The following is a 23,097-nucleotide window of genomic DNA, read 5'->3' as shown; positions in this document are numbered from 1 at the left end:
TTGGTAAGTCCTCCACCACAGCAAACTTAAACAACATTGGTAAGTCCTCCACAACAGCAAACTTAAAACAACATTGGTAAGTCCTCCACCACAGCAAACTTAAAACAACATTGGTAAGTCCTCCACCACAGCAAACTTCAACAACATTGGTAAGTCCTCCACCACAGCAAATTTAAAACAACATTGGTAAGTTCTCCACCACAGCAAACTTAAAACAACATTGGTAAGTCCTCCACCACAGCAAACTTGAACAACATTGGTAAGTCCTCCACCACAGCAAACTTAGACAACATTGGTAAGTCCTCCACAACAGCAAACTTAAATTCGTTTTTTTTTATATATTAAACAAACTTTGTCATCTTCAAGGAGTACTTGAAAAAAAAAAACCTCCTTCTAGAAGTAAGCCTGAGTCATTCCAAGGAGGGTTCAATACATGATGTTTATCATACAGATTTATAAGTTAGCAATTTCAACTATGATTAGACAAAGAAAAAAAAAGGGAAAAAATGTTTCTACTAGTTAGAGACCTTTAACAACATTGGTGCTATGTATATGTGTGTTGTTAGTACAAAATTAAGCTGTTATCATCTAAGATTCCAAATTTAATAATTCCTCAGCAAATGCATTCCTTTGGCAAATTCAATGAAGCCTTAGATACAATTTGTATAGAATTGGAAGCAACCAAAACAAGGTCAAGATTTGAAAAGAGGTATTTCCACAAGAATAGGAATTCAGTCACAGCGATTTATCTCAGTGTAGTTTGCTAGTCGTACAGAAGTATTGCCAAGAGTTGCCTGTTGAACTTCAAGATTTGATATGGCTCTCTTCTCATCCTGTATAATAGGAATGCCAGTATTTAATTACACTATTATACAAGAAGTGATATCAATTCCGCCTTGCTTTCATCTATAGTGGTCGTCTTTGTGTTTCGATGATAGTCGTAACCTTTGCATTAATGATGGCGTGTGCGAGTGTGTGCATTTGTGACGCCTAGCTTGTAAACACAATATCTGAAAAGGGAAGGTTGGGACCAATTTCATATTGCTGTGTAGAAGTATCACATTGAGTACCAAAGCCTATTGTTTATTGTGGAGGTCATTTGAGGTCACCAGGGGTCAAATTGTGAAAAACTTGTAACGTAAGCTTGGGCTGATCTCATATTTAATACGTGTATGAACCACAATGAGTACAAGAACCCTATCGCTTTTTGAGGAGGTCAAAGGTCATTTGGGGTCACCAGAAGTCAAACTTTGAAAACCATGTAAACATGATATCTCAAGAATGGAAGCTTGGGCAAATCTAATATTGGTGTGTAGAAGTACCACATTCAGTTCAGGAAGTCTATTGTTTTTGGTGGAGGTCAAATGTCATTTGAAGTCAACAAATGCCTAACATTTTTGCCTCACTCCCCTCTTGCCTGTCTCTCTACACTAACACATCTTCCTTAATATATAATATATATAATATCACAAGGGAAGCTTGGACAGATCGCATATTTGATATGTTATTGTACCACATTGGGTACCACAAGCCTAATATTATGAGCTGAGGTCAATGCTTGTTAGAGTTTACCAGGGATCAAATTGTAAAAAAAACATGTTCACACAATATTTCATCAATGACAGATGTTATATTTAGTAACACATTTAGTACAAGAAGCCTGTTGTTGAGGTCAGTGGTCATTTCAGGACAGCCTGTGTCTTTTTTAAAATTTTTTGTTTGTCACATCACACTGCTTTTCACTGTAGTACTTAAAGATCAAGTGTGTTGTACACCCTCACTATACATTACATGAGATTCATGAAGAAAACTGCATCAAAACCGCAATTCCTTTTTTGCATTCTGGTTAAGCGATGTAGTTTCAACTTACTTTGAATATGATAAACGTTGTCCACCAGTGGTGACTGCCATACGTTTGCATGATTGCAAACATTTTGAGTTATTTTCCTTTTTTTTTTTTGGTTGGTTTCTCCCAGGTATAACTTTCAACTTTGCCCCACCTACATCATCATTGGATTTATTCGTTATTGGCGTTCTCCCAACGTTTATTAACATACCATCCAACGCAATGTGTGAATCCATCGATGTGCCAACCGTAGCAGATACTGATCCAACCGTTGAGACATTTACAATCTCCATGACATCAGCCACAGAGGGCACCCTTGGTCCTGATGCCACAGTCAATATTAGTCCTGCACCCATTGGTTTGTACAAGCATCCTCTAAAATATGAGAACCTTACAAGGTCTGAAGTTGTTTGTAATGTAACATTCCCTGCTACATCATAAATTTGAGGGTTCACTCCATTATTATCACATAGGATACTTGTTAAATAACATCAAAAGGGCTGTTATGTTTCATAAGAAAATGCTTCACTTATAGGCCTAGAATGCTTTCATTATATTTGTACATAAACTTATTCCTGTTTTGCTGACTATAGGTTAAAATGCACAAAGATCTGAAAAATGTATGAGGAGACTGACAAAGTAGTTTATAATATGTGACTGATCCCGCAGGTGTAGACTGAGCAAGTAATGTATTACGTAGGCTGAATCTTTCAAGAGACTGACCAGGTGCTTTTGTTATATGGGATCGATCCTGCAGGAGACCGACCAAGTACTTTATTACATACGATTAGTCTTGCAGGAGACTGATCAAGTTCTTAATTACATAAGATCGGTCTTGCAGGAGATTGACCAAGTAATTTATTGCAAACAATTAGTCTTGCAGAAGACCGACCAAGTACTTTATTACATAGGATCAGTCTTGCAGGAGACTGACCAATTATTTTGTTACATAGGATCGGTCTTGCAGGAGATTGACCAAGTAGTTTATTACAAACGATTAGTCTTGCAGGAGACTGATCAAGTTCTTAATAACATAGGAATGGTCTTGCAGGAGACTGACCAATTATTTTGTTACATAAGATCGGTCTTGCAGGAGATTGACCTAGTAATTTATTACATACGATTAGTCTTGCTGAAGACTGACCAAGTACTTTTGTTACATAAGATCAGTCCTGCAGGAGATTGAACAAGTAATTTATTACAAACGATTAGTCTTGCAGAAGACTGACCAAGTACTTTATTGCATAAGATCGGTCTTGCAGAAGATTGACCAAGTACTTTATGACATACGATTAGTCTTGCAGAAGACTGACCAAGTACTTTATTACATAGGATTGGTCTTGCAGGAGACTGATCAAGTTCTTAATAACATAGGAATGGTCTTGCAGGAGACTGACCATTTATTTCGTTACATAGGATCGGTCTTGCAGGAGATTGACCAAGTAATTTTTTACATATGATAAGTCTTGCAGAAGACTGACTAAGTACTTTATTACATAGGATCGGTCTTGCAGGAGACTGATCAAGTTCTTAATAACATAGGAATGGTCTTGCAGGAGACTGACCAATTATTTCGTTACATAGGATCGGTCTTGCAGGAGATTGACCAAGTAATTTTTTTACATACGATAAGTCTTGCAGAAGAATGACCAAGTACTTTTGTTACATAAGATCAGTCCTGCAGGAGACTGACCAATTATTTCGTTACATAGGATCGGTCTTGCAGAAGACTGACCAAGTACTTTATTACATAGGATCGGTCTTGCAGGAGACTGATCAAGTACTTTATTCCATAGGATCGGTCTTGCAGGAGACTGACCAAGTACTTTATTACATAGGATCGGTCTTGCAGGAGATTGACCAAGTAATTTATTACATACGATTAGTCTTGCAGAAGACTGACCAAGTACTTTTGTTACATAAGATCAGTCCTGCAGGAGACCGACCAAGTACTTTATTACATAAGATCGGTCTTGCAGGAGACTGATCAAGTACTTTATTCCATAGGATCGATCTTGCAGGAGACTGACCAAGTACTTTATTACATAGGATGGGTCTTGCAGGAGATTGACCAAGTAATTTATTACATACGATTAGTCTTGCAGAAGACTGACCAAGTACTTTTGTTACATAAGATCAGTCCTGCAGGAGACCGACCAAGTACTTTATTACATAAGATCGGTCTTGCAGGAGACTGACCAAGTACTTTATTACATAGGATCAGTCTTGCAGGAGACTGACCAAGTACTTTATTACATAGGATCGGTCTTGCAGGAGACTGATCAAGTTCTTAATTACATAGGATCGGTCTTGCAGGAGACTGACCAAGTACTTTATTACATAGGATCGGTCTTGCAGGAGACTGATCAAGTTCTTAATTACATAGGATCGGTCTTGCAGGAGACTGCTCAAGTACTTTATTACCTAGGATCGGTCTTGCAGGAGACTGATCAAGTTCTTAATTACATAGGATCGGTCTTGCAGGAGACTGATCAAGTTCTTAATTACATAGGATCGGTCTTGCAGGAGATTGACCAAGTAATTTATTATATAGCATCTAACTTGCAGAAGACTGACCAAGTAATTTATAATTGAGGATTAGTCTGCAGGAGACTGATCAAGCTAAGGTTTAATATACAAAGAACTGATTGGTAATATAACTCATATTATATTAGTAGTTAACAATCATTTCAAGGGGTTATTTTCTGTTGCTTTTCTCCCTCAGTGGTATCATTCTCTACGACTGGATTTGCTGTTGATGAGGGCAATGCTATTGGACTGGAAGTTTGTAACAGCCGTGCGATAAATGTGGATAATGTCGTATGTAAGTTACCGTATCAGTTCCATTTATTGAGTGGTCACATCGATCATTGTTTACATGTCATTTATAGTTCTCTTACATCTCTGAATAATAATGCTTGACATTTTGGAATACTCTTATGTTGGATTACTGTGGGGGAGTGTTGTTTTACATAATTATTTCAGAATCTATATGTGGTACACTCTGTCGTACGCTAACCATTTTGGTACTGTAATTTATAACATTTGTGTTAACTATGCATTCGCAAAACACATAGTTGGGTTTATTCATTCAAGTTTTTGCAAATTTGAAACTACATTGCTGTATGTTAATTTTGACTGATGTTCTTTGACAAATTTATGGAGTTCTGCTCAACATCTTCAAGTCACATGTCTTTGGACTATGTTTAATTTGCATCTCTGACATTCCATTTTTGTATTTGTTGTTTATATCATTGTTTATTTTTGTTCTTTTTTAGCACTGACTCTCAACCCTTCACCAGGGGTAACACAAGCTGACTTTGACACCTTCATTGGCGCAGGTTTGCAGGTGGTCATACCAGCTGGACAGATGTGCGCTACCGTTGTTCTGGATACGGCTACTGACAATATTATTGAAGGAGACGAAACGGTTGGAATCTCAATTTCTGCTACTACAGTCGGTACACCGTCTTTGGCATCTGCCTCAGTGGTTATTTCAGACATCAATTCTGGTGAGTATTCAAATTAAAGAGTTACCATGGAAACACTTCAGCAAAATATCTCGCATGTTGTCTCTGCTCTGTCTCTCAACCTGAAGATGAAGCCAAAGATGTTCCCTTCTAATTATATAGTATCTTGAACTTCATTCCCCCCCCCCACCTCACGCACTCCCTGCCGCCCCCCAACATTTCCCCTCATCCATTAAGATATATCACCAAAGTATGGTAAAATTAGGTCATAAAATGTGGAAAAAAGATGTTCTCTTCTAATATATATTATCTTGAACTTTATTTCCCCACCTCACTCCCTGCCATCCCCTTCCCACCCCCTCTCAACCTCTCCCCTCATCCATTAAGATATATCATCAAATATGGTTAAATTAGGTCATAAAATATGGAAACTACTCTGATTTTTCCCTCAGATATTACTTTTGTTATGTTTATAAAATACAAATATATATACAATGGAGTCTAGCATTTCCTCCTTGTAACATGGAAACATTACACTGGCTTGCTTGATTTGAACTGTGGAATATTGTAACTCTGTAACTATGATAGTTGACAACTTGTTTGTAGAATTGCTCATAACAAATGAAGCTGTTTTATTCTGTAGGTGTTCTCCTGATGTTGGTCCCGAATAACATAGCATTTCCAGAGTCAGATCCTGCTGGTGCTCTCAGTTTGGTTGCTGCACAAACCTTGCCGGTCGACATCATGATCTGTAAGTAGTATTTAAGATATTGGATGGACGACTTAAGGCACAACGTTTAATTGTATACGTTGTAGATTGTTATAGAACACTGCTATCATCCAGGCACAACGTTTAATTTGTATACGTTGTTGATTGTTATAGAACACTGCTATCATCCAGGCACAACGTTTAATTTGTATACGTTGTTGATTGTTATAGAACACTGCTATCATCCAGGCACAAGGTTTAATTTATATACGTTGTAGATTGTTATAGAACACTGCTATCATCCAGGAACATGGTTTAATATGGATACATTGTAGATTGTTATAGAACACTGCTATCATCAAGGCACAAGGTTTAATTTGTATACGTTGTAGATTGTTATAGAACACTGCTATCATCCAGGAACAAGGTTTAATTTGTATACGTTGTAGATTGTTATAGAACACTGCTATTATCCAGGCACAATGTTTACTTTGTATACGTTGTGGATTGTTATAGAACACTGCTATCATCCAGGCACAAGGTTTAATATGGATACCTTGTAGATTGTTATAGAACACTGCTATCATCAATGTCTTGTTTCTATACCATTCTATACCATTTAAAGATCTCTGGGTCGTTTATGATCTCAAATAACAAGTTTTCAATGGTTTACCAAATTTTCTCAAGGACAGATGGTGTTTAATGTCATCAAGGGGATACTCTATTGTTTACATGAATGTTAAAGCAACATCTCGTGGTTGAGTCATTAGAATTCATAACACATATGGATCAATAACAGTAACATTAACGCATTTACCAAGGAGCTGACGTCAACATGGATGTTAGCCTTGAAGAATCATTCCAGAAGACAGGGCTTGTTTTAAGGCTGACTATTTTAGAACTGAAAATGACTATTGACAAACATGACTAGCACTGAAAATGTGTCTTTCTCTTCCTGGGGGAGGGACTATCAATACTAAATTGCTGTCTGAAGTAATCCTTCAAAGCCAGCGGTTGATCATAAACCATCTTCTGTCTATCAAACGTCCATAACCATATTTCTCAATCCCCAAAAGATGCCCTCCGTGAAATTGAGATTATTTATTGGAATTTGTAAGTTATAAGTTTATATTATTAATGTTTCAATATCAAAGCTAGTTGAATCATAAGTAAGTAAGAAAGTAAGAAAATGATTCAACCAATGGTCTAATCATTCTTTTCTAGCAGTGCCTGCAATCAGTAAATAAGTAGACGAAAGGCCATAAATTATACAGGACTAGTATTCTTCAAAGCTTACCAGGTTTAATAGTTTTTTTTTTTTTTTTTAGTTTTCTTGTAAAATTGCTAAATTGGTTAAATCAAAAAGATATCCAGAGATGCATTCAAAAGTTGATTGGTTTTATTGCTTATTGCTTTAAACAACATGATATAAAACAATCTTTTCAGATTTGCTTGGTCAGATTTTGAATGTTTTTTTCTTTTTTTTTCTTGTGTGTCTCTGTGTTATCCAGCCATTGGGGTCACACCAATAACAGCCACATCCGGTGCCGATTTCTCTCTCGTTCAATTTGTTGCTACGTTACCCGCTGGCTCTATTAGCATTCCAATCAATGTCCTCCCGATTGACGATTCAATTGTGGAGTTGGATGAGATCCTGGAGGTGTTCATCATCAGCTCGACAGGAAATACTCGAACAGTGGATGCCATGTCTACCTCAACTGTCACCCTTCTGGATAACGATGGTAAACATCTCAAACATTGCAGATTCTTTAATTCTGTAAAACCGATAAACCTTACATAAATCTCAGTCAAAATTAGTAGGGCTCTTCCCTCCTGCTTTCCAAAAAATAAATTAGCAGTTGATCAAAAGATTGTCTAAATAGAGTCCATCCTACAAATTCTTTTCCCCAGGCACTTTTTCATGTATATTAAATGACTTGCCAAAAAAAACAAAAAACTATAGCATTTTTCCAAAGTTTTTTCTACCTACATTGTCTGCAGTGATGCATAAGTAATCTACCTAATGGATACATTGTTAGTCTGATATTAAGAATCCAATTTCTATGCAACAATTTACCAACTAAAATTTATGCATAAACAAACATACCTTCAAAAATTTTCATCGTAGCACATTTAGTTTTGGAGAAATGACACTTAGATTGCTATGTGCTTCATTGTAATTCTTTATATTTAGCTATCTTTTTGATTAAAATTTTTTTTTTTGCATTTGTCTAAAGTTAGCAGCATTAGCCTTGTGAAGGATTCACCAAATCCGATAGACGAGTTAGCTGGTTTTGCAACTTTCAGGATCTGCTCAGCATTGAACCTTCCTGTTCCTGTACAGATAAGTAAGTATTTGTAAGTTAACTGTATTAATTCATAGCAACAAAGGTTTACAGGTGTCATTTGTTCAACATGTGGTATTTGTTCCTATGGACAACATCTAAACTGCTAAAAGGTTATACTCTGGCAATATGTGATGACTAATATTGGGATGACTTTCTTTGTTGACTTTCATTGCCATACAGCCTTTAGTTTTGGTGGCATATGTGTACATGTTACTGGGATGTAACAAAAGTGACAGGGCTACTTGCCTACATGTGCAAGTCCAGTTGTTTGTGTCAGATGTAACTCATTCCTTGAGCCATGCCCATTTGCTTCCTGCATATTTACATGTATGCTAAAATATTGAGGCCTTTTCCTCTAAGTTGAGGTTTTGCTCAGTTGTTGGCAAACAAGCAGCAAGTCAACTTGATTCATACAACATGTCTAAAATTTTGAGTAACCGGTGCAGTCTGCAAAAGTGTTGGATAAATTGACAAATGTTGGTTGAGTTTGGTCCTGTAATTGACATGGGAAGTGCTGTTATTGCCCTGTTTGTGACCTGAAATGGAAATCTAAACTATAGAATGGTGGTGACTAAATCCACATTTGCACATATACATTAAACGTGAGTATGATTTTCAGATAAATTTGAACACTCTTGGCAAGGAAATATGCTGTTAAGATGCAAAAGATTATATCTAGGAGCATGATCATCTCTCTCATGTTATTCAACTGTCTGCGAGTTAAACTATAGGTCTTACCTCTGTATACATTGTAGATTTCTTTTGATTTTTTTTTTTTTTTCTAGAATTATTATTGGTCAGTTTAGAAAACTTTTGGGGAAAGCAACTCCAGTATTCAGGGTATATTTAACAAGTACAAATGTTTCTCCCCTCATAGCTGTTAACGTGATAGGTGGAACTGCAACTCAAGGAGAGGATTTTGCTGTCCCAAGTGCACCCATGGTTACAATTCAAGCAAATCAAGGTGACAATGCATGTGTTCCATTTGTTGTCAACATCTTGGACAATGTTAACCCAGACCTAGCCTTAGAAGACTACACTGTCTCTATCGGGAATGTACAATCTCCTGGTGTCATTTCTGGTGTTCCTGGAGAGGCTTCCATCGTTTGTACAATCACAGATGAACGTAAGTTGTTTTTCATCTTCTGTATTTCCTTTGGTTAGTTCCCATTGTGTACCATGACTGTTGTTTGGTCCAATATGGTAGTTTTCTTGCACAGAGAAGAGCCAAACTTAGTAAATCATATTATATTGTCCACAAAGAACTCATTCTGAAACACATGCGGCGACCTCTAGGTTTCGTGCCATTCTTAAATTTCTCTCTGAACATGCTTGAAATGATTTTTTTTTCCAGTGGGTAGAAGCTTGCTGTGAACTGTTTGATTCACTTGTCATAAAATCACAACCAGGCCTGATGATGAGATGCAGGGGAGGGGGGTGGTGGCTCTGGCAAATATGTAGGGGGGTGGGGAAAAATACAAACTAAAGAGCATTTGTATTCTCATTTTCATACTTACGGAAAAAAAGGAAAAAGGAAGCCGGTAACAATAATTGTCCACAGGGCGCTGACCTGGCTCTGGTTGCCTGTCACCAAAAGCTATCAGTATATTGTATCAGCGATATATGAATTCTTAAAAACATAACGGTGGAACAGCAAAGACAGAGATATGATTACTTCAGCTCAGCTGAAAAAAATATTTTTCTTTTCTATATTGTACTAATTATTCATTCAAAGAATAAGGAAGGAGTATATGAAGTATCATGCATTTAGCTTTGATTTCAGAGCTGTTTAAAGCCATCTTTGCAAGGGATCTTATTGAAGGCTTGTTGTATTGGCTAGAGTTGTAAGCATTACAATTGTTATGTTCCGGATTCAAGTCCTCACCAGGAACGAGATTTTCTGGACATATCCAAAATTGCTGCTTTGCAGAGTCGTTGAACCAAGTCTTCCATCGATTTGGTATTTCTGTTTTTTTAATATGGAAATAGGGTCTAGTTCAGTTCTTCCAGTGGTTTTCAAACAACCTTGTTCACCATGGCTGCACTGCAGTGATGACAGATAGGGACTAGGGGTATTTGAGAAAGTACCACCATCATATCCGATAGGGGTTAGGGTTAGGGGTATTTGAGAAAGTGCCACCATCATATCCAATAGGGGTTGGGGTTAGGGGTATTTGAGAAATTGCCACCATCATATCCGACAGGGGTTAGGGGTATTTGAGAAAGTGCCACCATCATATCCGATAGGGGTTAGGGTTAGGGGTATTTGAGAAAGTGCCACCATCATATCCGATAGGGGTTAGGGTTAGGGGTATTTGAGAAAGTGCCACCATCATATCGTATAGGGGTAAGGGTTAGGGGTATTTGAGAAAGTGCCACCATCATATCGGATAGGGGTAAGGGTTAGGGGTATTTGAGAAAGTGCCACCATCATATCCGATAGGGGTTTGGGTTAGGGGTATTTGAGAAAGTGCCACCATCATATCCGATAGGGGTTAGGGTTAGGGGTATTTGAGAAAGTGCCACCATCATATCTGATAGGGGTTAGGGTTAGGGTTAGGGGAATTTGAGAAAGTGCCACCATCATATCCGATAGGGGTTAGGGTTAGGGGTATTTGAGAAAGTGCCACCATCATATCTGATAGGGGTTAGGGTTAGGGTTAGGGGAATTTGAGAAAGTGCCACCATCATATCGGATAGGGGTTAGGGTTAGGGGTATTTGAGAAAGTGCCACCATCATATCCGATAGGGGTTAGGGTTAGGGGTATTTGAGAAAGTGCCACCATCATATCGAATAGGGGTTGGGGTTAGGGGTATTTGAGAAAGTGCCACCATCATATCCGATAGGGGTTAGGGTTAGGGGTATTTGAGAAAGTGCCACCATCATATCGAATAGGGGTTAGGGTTAGGGGTATTTGAGAAAGTGCCACCATCATATCCAATAGGGTTGGGGGTATTTGAAAAAGTGCCACCATCATATCCGATAGGGGTTAGGGGTATTTGAGAAAGTGCCATCATCATATCCGATAGGGGTTGGGGGTATTGAGAAAGTGCCACCATAACATGACCCTCGGATACGGAGTCAAAGTTAAACGGCGGTCTCAGGAGCTGGATTGTGTGCGACAATTACACACCTGCCTTGAAGGTTATGAACACTCATCGAACAAGAAAAGTAAAGCTTGTCGAAAGCTTGTACATATCAATGATCATTGCATGGATAAGGTTGCAAGTGAGCTTCTGTCGGCTTCTTAAAATTTAGGAAATACCAAGCTACTAAACTTTTATCTAAGGATTATGAATAGGAAAGTGAAGCTTTGAAAGAACATTCCCAAGATGACATCATGGAACCCCTAGGAACTCCTCCTTCTGTGTTTCTTGTCTTCCATGTTTTGAGGAACTAAGAAGCTTTCTGGCAAATATAAGTTACCCTTTCAAACAATTTCATCTAGATTGTGGAGAAAAAGATGTCAAGATGGTTCTTTAAACTAGCAATGTGGGATGCTTCTGTCTTTTTCAAATTTTCACATCTTTGGGAGCTAACCAAGACCCCTTTTTTATACCCGGAATTCAGTGTATGACTGTGGTAACTTCAGAATAAAAACTGTATAGCATAATTAGTTCCTGAGATATTTATGGAGAGATGAATTCCAGTGAATATTTCTATAAATGCTTAACTGTGTTTGTTGGCTTTGACAGGTGCCTGTGATCCATCCACGAGTGGAGTTGAGTTCATTCTAACTTTGACTCCTCCCTATGATGCCGATGACAACTATCTCTACCTTGTCTCTACTTCGCCATTTGATGTCGAAGTCACAGTGACTGTAGCTGATCTCTTCAATGATGTAATGACTGTACCGCAGGATGAATCCAGGGTCGTACAACTTCCTGTAACCGTAGCCTTCCCAGTCAACCCTCCAGATACTCACGACTTGGTGATTCTTGTGGTCTCGACGGGTCCGATCAACTTGTATTCTCAGAACCGCAGACGAGAAGGGGGAACCGGAGACACAACCCAGATATATCCATACAGGAATCTTGGCAACTACTATGTAGTCACTGTAAGCCCTGGACCGGGCATAAACAGCTTTGTGTCAATAGCATCAAGGGATGATAACAATCTGGTTGCTATCACCTTGTCTACAGAATACCTTTTCAATGGTGTCTGGTATCAACCCTATGAAACAGCCTTAGTGACTCTGAATGCCCTACAGGCTGCATTCCTTAGCAGCCCCAGTGATCTAAGCGGTTCTAGGATTTTCTCATCGGCACCGCTGTTTGTTTTGGATGGAGTGGTGTGCAACAACATTCCCACTCAAAACTTTGGCTGGTGTGATCTGACCATGGAGCAATTACTACCTGCATTGAGTGTGTGCAGGCTTTCAGTGGTTGGACCAATACCAGGAAGGGATGCATACACGGTTCATTTCACTGGAGTGGAAGACAACACACAGGTCACCTTCAGGGGAGAAACTATCATTCTGAATGCAGGGGAGCAAGTGAGAAGATTTGTGTACAATGACAGAAACGTCCACGAAATCAGCTCCGACCAACCTATATACATTAACCAATACATAAGCTCCTTCACAGTTGACTTTGAGACAGGCGATCCTGCCAAGCTTGTGCTTCCACCTGTCAATGACTTCGGTGGCGCAGTAAGCTTTTTCGTACCAAATGTTGGTGGACGGAATGCGATCACGATCTACATTCGCTGCGTTGACAGGAATGGTTTGAACATCGATGGCTCCCAACTGACCACCTTTAACTATTACGTTGCCGAAGGTTGCGAATGGTGCAGCGTATCCGTACAAGACCTCGCCGTAGGCAGACACGTTGTATCCCATGACGATGACACTGTAACGTTTAATGTAGTCATCTTTAACCAAGAGACCCTCCTACAAGAAGGATCGGCAATGTCAGCAGGGTTCAACTTTGGCTGCGGTGACACTGGATGTGAATGTTTGGCACAGGCTAGTAAGTGTTGTCATCAATATTGTAATATATATTAAGTTAGTGTAGGTGCTGCTCTATTATTGAGACACAAACTTATCCACCAGCAGCTGGAACTTACATTGAAAAGCAGCTCCCCCAAAAGTGCATAGAGTTTGTATCAAGAGGTAGTGTAGTGAGTTTGTCCAATTTCATTTGTCCACCTAGGGTAATGCAGAACTCTGGATTTTTGTCTTTCTGTGATTTTGTACCATACTTGATGTTATCTAATAATTAATAATGTCATATTTTCACCAAAGACATTTTCAAAGATTTAAAAGTGAAGGATATCAAAGTCAGAAAGAGCAAAGAATTGACTAACCCCACTTTTTAGTGGCTCTCTAGTTTCATTTTTAAACTTGTTCAATTCCTCTGTCCTGCACATAAAGCACCAACAACAGGAATAAAATGTCACACATTTAGCCAATTGCTAATACATGCAACTAAGTAGAATATGTAATTGCCAAAATCTAGTTCCCACTTCCACAAATCAATTACTCAACTGCATTTGATGTTTACATTATTTAACAACTACTGACAGACAAATGCAAGTGCAATATTTTTCCTCTACTGGGATAAAAAAGAAAAAAACACTTGCAGTTTGCCTGTAAATAGCCTGAATTTTGAGTCTTGAACAAGACACTCATTATTTTCAAAACATTTTCTCAGATATTCTATTCAGGCATTATTTTTAATTTATTCATACTTTGCATTGTTATCAAAATGATGGGATTATCATGTTTATTTTAAATCCCTTTCATGAAATGCTGTATTGTGAAAGGTCATAGAAACCTGCCACACAGAGAACATTGACACTAGGAAAGAAAAGTCAATATATATATTAGTGTTTGCACGGGGTAGCCGGGTACCCACCCGACGCGGTACTACCCAGTTTCTAATTTATTACCCGAATCCTATGCACTTTTTTTTCTAAACTGATGGGTAGGCAAAATTTTCCCTTGACTTAGTGTGGTGTTAGGCTACCATGTGGTCGAAGATAACAGCAATAACGAAAGTATTCCATGGATATCTTATAACTGCGTAACATTTCAGCAAACAGAAATTATTGAGGAAGGTTTTATACCTTATCTTACACCTATGTATTTGAACATGAAAACATTGTCAGTGGAGAATATATTTAATTTATTATAGCATCCAATATGTAATTTCTTGAAAATTGCGATACACCAGTGTAAACAATTTTTTTCTGGGTACCAGGATACCCGACGGGTAACGGCTCTCGAGTACCTGTGACCCGTGTAAACACTAATATATATTGCATTAGTCCTGTTTCAGCCTGATATATGAGAGCATACCTTGTAAATGTCTGGCAGATATGACCATTAAGAATTCTCTCTTGATTTGAATTGCCATGATCTAGAAATGGGGTGTTTAATCTTGAGACAATGAAGGTAAATCGGCCAGTTTGCCTAGAAAGCCATAACCATTGTATAGAACGTCAAATAATGGTCTCTTCTGATCACACTTAAAACAATAGTTATTTAAATTCACTACTATCTGCCAACTATTAACATATAACAAAGAGCATTCAACTTTCCTACTTCCTGAAAAAGATTTACATGAAACAAAAGCATTGAAATTAATTGAGTACCAACATGCAAACCAACTACATAAGACGAAGGCAATGAAGTGAACTCAAAACCAACATGAAACTATTTTCATTAGTTATAAGCACTGAAATTAATTTACTGCCACCTGCAAACCATTGACCTTAGAATAATAAGACTTGTCTGATTTCCCATTTGAAACCTATTGTTCAATGTTTAGGAATAGAGATTCTTCTTATACAGCTCCAGGAAAGTATGTTTGAAATGAATTTGAGCATATATTCTAGCTGAGCTATTGATGACTAAAGGCACATATTCCTCATATGCAATCTCATCCAGCAACTAAAAGGCTGTTTTTTTCTTGTTTGGGCTATAACCACAATTTTATCAAACACTACACTTTCCTTTATTTTTTTCCACCTCTAGCTGATCCTTGCTTCCAACAGCCTTGTTTGAATGGAGGCATCTGCAGACAGAAACCTGATACTAATGCAGGCTACTTCTGCAGGTGTGCGGGTAACTTTGTCGGCCAGGATTGTGAATTCGGTTTGTAGCAACCTCTGTTTGAGTTTGTGTTTCTTTTTTTTTTGCTCTAAAGAAAGATACCATTGTTGTTGTTCAATATTTCGATTTTCTGTAAAAACAGAAGGATGTGGGAATTGGGTGAGTGGGTGGCATTTAATGGTTTAATTATTTTTAAGATTATTGAAATGAAAATGGGGATAACACAGAAAATGTTATGAACGTACTGTACATCACAACCAATACACCTTGATTCCTCAGAAGAAACATACAAAAATATGTGCCTGTTGAATAGGATTATTTTAGAAAAACAAAACAAACAGACTTTACTGGTTAGCTTAAACTACAAATTATGCCAACATTTGAAACCAGGTGTGGATTAAGGATTTTAACAAGGTTGGGGGAGGGGGTGTGGCTTTGGGGTCATTGAAGCTGACCCCCCCGCCCAAAAAGGAAAATTTATTAGAAAGAAACTGGTACAGTTTGAGGCATAATTAGGGAATAAATAAGGTCTTTTATATACAAGGTTGTCCTAATAACTGCTTTTTAATGTTTGTGAGTGGTTGAAAAGAAAGAAAAGGGGTGGGAATACATCGCCTGGGATTCATGTTTGGAAGCACATTTTATAGATGAAGATTTAGAGATATGCCATTTCGTATGGAGGCTGATATAAATCTAACTAATTAGTGTTATGTTTGACATCTAACTTTTTTTTTGTTGCCATTGCAGCTGCTCAGGTGTGCAGTATCTCCAATTCGAACAACTACGTGACTTTCGATGGAGAAGAGTTCAGTGTGAACAGTAACTGCAGATATACCTTACTTACTACTCCAAACTCTCTAACAGTCTTCAGTGTCCAGATCTGGTACAATGACTGCGAAGGTCAAATTGAATTTGTACTGTGTATAAACTATGGTTCACTTGTAAGTATCTCTGTTTGTTCTATTCATGACAAACATTTATGTAACGTTTTTGCACCTTTTTCTTGGCCCTGTCTCTAACTGTGAATAAATTTCTGAAGACGACGTGGATAGAGTAATTTCCTATACATCTGTCTTCTCTTCTGCACATGTCAATTAGGCCCAGTGAGATGCATGGGTTTTCAAATGTGCGGCAGGGGTGGGGGAGTGAGCAAGTTCTAAAATCCCCCACTGATTCATGTCCTGGCATGATGGGGTGGTCTTATTCTTTCCCGACTGAACGTAGATAAAAATCCCTGATTTAATATTTCCCCTGTGACTACAGATGAAGGTGACAGGCCTTGAAACTTCCCTTTTCCTTGGTTAAGTCATCAGTGAAGTGCAATATTTAAATACCAGTGTTCTTCCTTTTTTAGTTATTTATCATTTTAGTGGTTACTTGTACTTATTTTATTCTCTGAGTATATTTAACAAAGTCAAAACAATATAGTACTGCTTATGTCAGCTTCTGATTATAGTTGTCATCTTCTTCTTTGTTATCATTCACACAGATGATTTATCTCAGACCAGGTCATGTTGTTGAAGTGAATGGTGCCAGAGCACAATTCCCCATTGTTCTCGAAGGTGTCAAAATAACCAAAGTTGATGGAAAGCTGGTAAGGGCTGTTTTGTGCGTTCAGTATTTAAATGTTCTCAAAGGATACACATTATGAATATATGTCTATGAGTTATACCTGGAAGTATAGGTTCTGTTTGTTTCCTAAAGGGGGGAAGGGGGAGGAGAGGGGGAAGAAGTTCTGCTTAAAGGAAACTGTTGTAACGCCCCTTAAGGAGTGCCCAAAATTCCAATATTTCTACAATCACGATGATACCAATTAAAAGTATTAAAAATCCATATCTAGGCAAACACAATTTATTTTTGAAATCCCACCCACACTTTCTGTAAGCTGCCATTTTTGTTTGAAATTACCCACAATGCAATGTTTTCATGACATCACACATGCACCTCTGTAGAGTCAGACTTGCTACTATGCAGATTCCCTTGCAGTACCACTGTACACTAAACAACGCTCATATATGGTTTATGCTGAAACTACTGAACTATCACAGATGTTCAAATTATTTACAATGGTTGAATTGGACATTATTATCCAGAAATCTAAAGATTAATATCTTAAGTCATCATGGAGCCATCTTTCGGAACAAATGTGTTCGATTTTGAGTTATGTATACAGACAGATATACAGATGTAGCCTATGCCTAAGTTGTGTATTTTTCAATGTCCATCACAAGCATAGTACCGGTAACAAGTAGTCACTATATAACTTAGTAATAGTAACACTACTCGACATACTGTTACTGTGAGCAACACTTGGTCGATAAAAAGTAACTTCCATTCGAGCAATTCAACATGACTTAGGCCCCCCTTTAACCAAGACAACTAATGTGTAGAACCTGTTCCATCACCCCAACATAAGGTGCGACAAAAAATCGTAATTTTCCGAACAAAATGATTTTGCTGTAGTCCAGCATTTGGATGAAAACAATGATATTCACTGTGAGTTTGTGTTAACAGTCTGCAGCTTGCAAAATACCGATTAATGCAAATTTAACATATTATAAACAACAGTTAGCGTACGTATGCATCTATTATTCAAAATTACTTGAATATTGAAGGCATTGAACATTTTTGATAAATATTCCAAAGTCCTTCAAGTTGGGTAATAATTATTTGTGTAAATATTATTTAAGTTGGCAATGCATTTTCTGGAACTCTCTCAGGTGCAAGTATGACATCGTAAACAGCTGATTGTCTGCCTCCTTTCTTCACCAATATGGCAACCGACAGGATAGGGGCGGGGAACTTGAATTTATTTCTTTCAATGAAGTTGTGAAGGAATGACATTGTTGGCATAAATATGTATACTAAAAGTGTCAAGCAGGCAGTATTGCTCCCCATTAACCGAGAGAGAGGTGATCTCATCTTAAAGTATCGATCTATTTCTTTACCAAGAAGGTGTTCTGTATGCCTGAAAAGAAAAGCATCACATAGTGGTCAATAACATAAGTTCCTGTTTCACACTTTTAAAGTGATATTAAGAATTAAAAATAACTAGACAATATTTTCACAATTTTTTCCCTGTCCTTTCTAGTTTCATGAGGGAGCATATTATGCTGTTATTTGCAACCCTCCTCCTTTAACATGTTAGTCTTTAGTCTTTTATTCTTAATTCACATGGTATTTGACCTTTGATCTTATCTTTTATAATTAAAGATGACACAGGTTAGAATATGTTTGAAACTGGTAAAGACAAGTGAATTGTTTGAGGAAAAAGGATGATAAAATGCTTCTGTTTCAGGTTGTGGTGATCAACAATCATCGTATTGTCTATGGCAAGAACGGCTACGTACTCATCCAAGCTTCTACATCAATTAGTGGCCTCACCGACGGTCTATGCGGTAACAGTAACGGAATTCAAGATGAGCTCTCCCAGTTTGTACAATTTGTAAGTTTTGAACGTTACCACTTACTTCTGAAAATGTAAATGCACAATGTATAGCATACAGGAAATACTGAAGTCACAGGTCTTACTTCTGCAAATGTGAATGCAAAATGTATAGCATACAGGAAATACTGAATTCACAGGTCTTACTTCTGCAAATGTGAATGCAAAATGTATAGCATACAGGAAATACTTGAAGTCACAGGTTGTACTTCTGGAAATGTGAATGCAAAATATATGGCAAACGGGAAATATTGAAGTCACAGGTCTTTAAAATGTGACTGCACAATGTATGGTGTACAGGAATTACTGAAGTCACAGGTCATAAAAAGGCTTTACCTCTCATTGTCAAAATGGCCAGGGTTCTTAAGAAGATATTTAAATATGCTATAAAGTCAAATAATGGTCACACAAGTTTCAACTTCAAAACGCAAAATTGACTAACAGCCTTATCGTACATCTCACTTTAAGATGTTTAATTGTCAAGTTTACAACTCACCAGTGTCTAGGTATAATTTGTTGACCAGTACATCTTTAGAGGGGCTATTTACTTATAAGCAATACTACTAACCTCTAAATCATAGTTCTAACAGAAAAGAATTTTGTTAAAACCTAAAATTGTTATCCATTTCATTGTATAACAAAAGATACATTAACAGATTCATGTTCAAGGTATGATAACAGTAACTTTTGTTAAAAACAATGGTTGTTTTATTTTTTCTTCAGGGTGACGGTGCTGCTATTGCTTATGCAAACAGCTTTATCGATCAATCACTGCCCACCTGTATTGAGCCTGATCCATCAAGTGTTCCGCCATCTCCTATTTGTATGCCTGCTAATGTGGCGGCTGCCCAGACGCTCTGCAGCATTTTGAATGACATCAATGGTGAGAATGAAGGAAGAGAAACAAGAAAGAAAAACTAGATGATGATTCAATCAGCTCTAACTCAACAATGAAAATATCAAATTTCATAAAAATGGGGCTGCAATATTAAAGATCTCACTCCAATTTTTTTTAAGTATGGTTTCAATGAGTTTTTCCTATGGTATAGTACCTTTTAGAGAATAAGTTTTTGCATGTTAAGTATGTCTGTTGCGGTATGAGCTTATTTATTATGCAAAATTCTTTAAACATTCAATAGGTCTTAATAATTCATCTAAATATTATATCACCTGATACATTTCTCATTGTCATCATCTACTTCAATGATTCTGTTTTCTTTAGTAGCATTTATAGGAGAAATGATCCGGTAAATGTTTGTTTCTTGTTCAAATCCTATGTTCCAAACTGCAGATGAACTCATTCTTGTTTCCATGCTTCTGTAATTAGTGCAGTCTATCTCCCTTCTTGGGTTCACATTAAAGGCAGACATCATCTGTGTTCCATTAAAAAGTTATGAAAAATGATATTAATATTCTATTAATAATAAAAAAAAATCTCCTTTCCATAGGTCCGCTAAGCGGCTGTTTTGACACCGTCGATCGATCAAGATTCTTTTCAGATTGTGTAAGCGGTGTGTGTGCCACAGGTTCTTCTGATGCATGCTATCACGTTGAACGTTACGTCACCGCTTGCAGAAGGGAAAACGTCTTCCTCAAGAATTGGAGAACGCCAGCAAATTGTGGTAATTGTTTATCGCTTTGTTATTACATACTTCTCTGCTCATAACATATGTGAAAGCTTATTTGCTGTCATTTGCAAAAGTTTCCCATATATTTCTTTATGAATAAGCTGACATCCATAAATATATACATATAAAATGAGTGTGTAGCAAGTGGTATCTCAGATATATAATAAATTATTAAAGATCAACACACCGGAAAAAAATTCCACTTCACAACAGGTTTCAACCTTTTTGGAACTCATCAGGTAAAGATTGGAATCGAACCTGGACCTTGGTGTCACAGTCCTAAGTCTTTACCACTTAAGCTATGTACAGTGATTCTACTGGAATGAATTTGTATGATGCATATAAATATATATATATATGTATATTTTCGTATATGAAATGAAGACTGTTCATACCATGTAAAACCCACTAAGCTGTTTTAAATTACCAGCTGTTGTTTTGCCATCCACTTACAGAGCTGAATTGTGCTGTTGGTGGATTTGTTGATTGTCTGAATCCCTGTCCCCCTACCTGCTACGGTTATGTAACTAGCACCTGCGAATGTACGGACGGCTCTTGTTTTGAAGGATGTCAGTGTCCACCTGGAACTTTTTACTCTAAAGAAGGTTGCATTCCTCCTGCCCAGTGTGGCTGTGTTGCGCAAGGGCTTTACTTTGCGGTATGTTGATACTGTGATCATCATTCTCACAATATGAGTAAAGAACGTTTGCATAAGTAACGATTGTTTGGAACACTTCACCTGAACTTTCTTCCTGGGTCACACTTTTGAGAAGTGCACCACAGATCTATTGACTCACAACATTTTGCAACCTACTTCTGTGCGCACATGTGCAACATGGAAACCTTAGAAGAGGATCATCATTTGTTTGTTCTTTAACCTCATTGTACATCATCAGAGCACATGCTGAACATCACATAGTCGAGAGAAGTACCACTACATGATTATTGCTTTACAACCTAATAATACCTCAGTCACCTTGGCAAACACAATCAGTAACGTAATTGAGACAAAGGGCCATTATACTGGATGGCTTTATACAACCTCATTTTACCTCAGTGACCTTGTGAAACACGATCAGATAGTACGTAATTGAGACAAAGGGCCATTATACTGGATGGCTTTATACAACCTCATTTTACCTCAGTGACCTTGTGAAACACGATCAGATAGTACGTAATTGAAACAAAGGGCCATTATACTGGATGGCTTTATACAACCTCATTTTACCTCAGTGACCTTGTGAAACACGATCAGATAGTACGTAATTGAGACAAAGGGCCATTATACTGGATGGCTTTATACAACCTCATGTTACCTCAGTGACCTTGTGAAACACGATCATGTAGTACGTAATCGAAACAAAAGGCCATTATACTGGATGGCTTTATACAACCTCATTTTACGTCAAAGACCTTGTTAAACACGATCATATAGTACGTAATTGAAACAAAGGGCCATTATACTGGATGGCTTTATACAACCTGATGTTACCTCAGTGACCTTGTGAAACACGATCATATAGTACGTAATTGAAACAAAGGGCCATTATACTGGATGGCTTTATACAACCTCATGTTACCTCAGTGACCTTGTGAAACACGATCATATAGTACGTAATTGAAACAAAGGGCCATTATACTGGATGGCTTTATACAACCTGATGTTACCTCAGTGACCTTGTGAAACACGATCATATAGTACGTAATTGAAACAAAGGGCCATTATACTGGATGGCTTTATACAACCTGATGTTACCTCAGTGACCTTGTGAAACACGATCATATAGTACGTAATTGAAACAAAGGGCCATTATACTGGATGGCTTTATAAAACCTGATGTTACCTCAGTGACCTTGTGAAACACGATCATATAGTACATGATTGAGAAAAGCGCCACTTTGCTGGATGGTTTTATGCCTTAATGTTACCTCGATGTGCAGTTGAAGCATAATCAAATTGTGGAGACACATATAACCATACCTTGATGGTTTTACTACCTCACTATTCCTCAGTGTATCAGTTAAGGGAGATTGTGTTATTGAGCAAAGTGCCACAATTTGGACACTTCTGTAATCCCAGCATGCCACAGTGTGCATGTGAAGCGTAATCACATTGTTTGGGTAAAGTGCCTCTATTGGATTGCTTTGTACCTGTTATATATGACATTTCTTCAAAAAGTGTATCACTTTGATTGCTCCTTTCATTTTCTTAGATTGGTGAAACCTACGTGGATGAAACCTGCACTCAACGTTGCCTCTGCACAGGCAGCAATACCTTTGTGTGTGAATCGTATGCATGCCACCCGAATGCCATGTGCAGCACCAACTTTCAGAGACCAACTTGTGTCTGTGCAGACGGTTACAGTGGGGATGGTGAAGTTTGTATCCTGAATACAATTAAAGGTTAGACATATTGGTGACAAAATTTCTTCCCAGGAAAATGTTAAAAGTGTAAACCAGATAATTGTTACTTATTACTAGAGTAGATTGAGTGTTACCTCGTGAACAACATGAGAACCCAAATTTCTTGATATTAGGAAGCAAAAAGGGCTGCCAAACCACCAGTTTTCATCAATTTTTCACCAATCTCAAC

At 37.7% G+C, this 23,097-nt stretch overlaps 1 protein-coding gene across 2 annotated transcripts in view; it reads left to right on the top strand.

Moving 5' to 3' along the window:
* Nucleotides 1-23,097, top strand: part of LOC139980290 (IgGFc-binding protein-like) — a 157,216-nt gene that overhangs the window by 43,350 nt on the left and 90,769 nt on the right. The window contains exons 30-45 of one of the 2 annotated variants that reach the window (XM_071991837.1): nt 1,977-2,204; nt 4,572-4,670; nt 5,125-5,358; nt 5,960-6,067; nt 7,537-7,767; nt 8,263-8,373; nt 9,251-9,499; nt 12,070-13,344; nt 15,354-15,473; nt 16,179-16,372; nt 16,921-17,025; nt 18,730-18,876; nt 19,600-19,759; nt 20,325-20,498; nt 20,960-21,162; nt 22,718-22,907. In XM_071991837.1, the coding sequence (XP_071847938.1) occupies nt 1,977-2,204; nt 4,572-4,670; nt 5,125-5,358; nt 5,960-6,067; nt 7,537-7,767; nt 8,263-8,373; nt 9,251-9,499; nt 12,070-13,344; nt 15,354-15,473; nt 16,179-16,372; nt 16,921-17,025; nt 18,730-18,876; nt 19,600-19,759; nt 20,325-20,498; nt 20,960-21,162; nt 22,718-22,907 (3,828 nt within the window). The remainder of the gene's footprint in view (nt 1-1,976; nt 2,205-4,571; nt 4,671-5,124; nt 5,359-5,959; nt 6,068-7,536; nt 7,768-8,262; nt 8,374-9,250; nt 9,500-12,069; nt 13,345-15,353; nt 15,474-16,178; nt 16,373-16,920; nt 17,026-18,729; nt 18,877-19,599; nt 19,760-20,324; nt 20,499-20,959; nt 21,163-22,717; nt 22,908-23,097) is intronic. The other variant, XM_071991838.1, reaches the window with a different exon arrangement.

This window comes from Apostichopus japonicus, chromosome 14 (assembly GCF_037975245.1).
Source record: "Apostichopus japonicus isolate 1M-3 chromosome 14, ASM3797524v1, whole genome shotgun sequence".
Taxonomy (NCBI): domain Eukaryota; kingdom Metazoa; phylum Echinodermata; class Holothuroidea; order Aspidochirotida; family Stichopodidae; genus Apostichopus; species Apostichopus japonicus.
The sequence above is the reverse complement of the archived record's forward strand: the minus strand, read 5'-3'. Positions and strand labels throughout refer to the sequence as shown.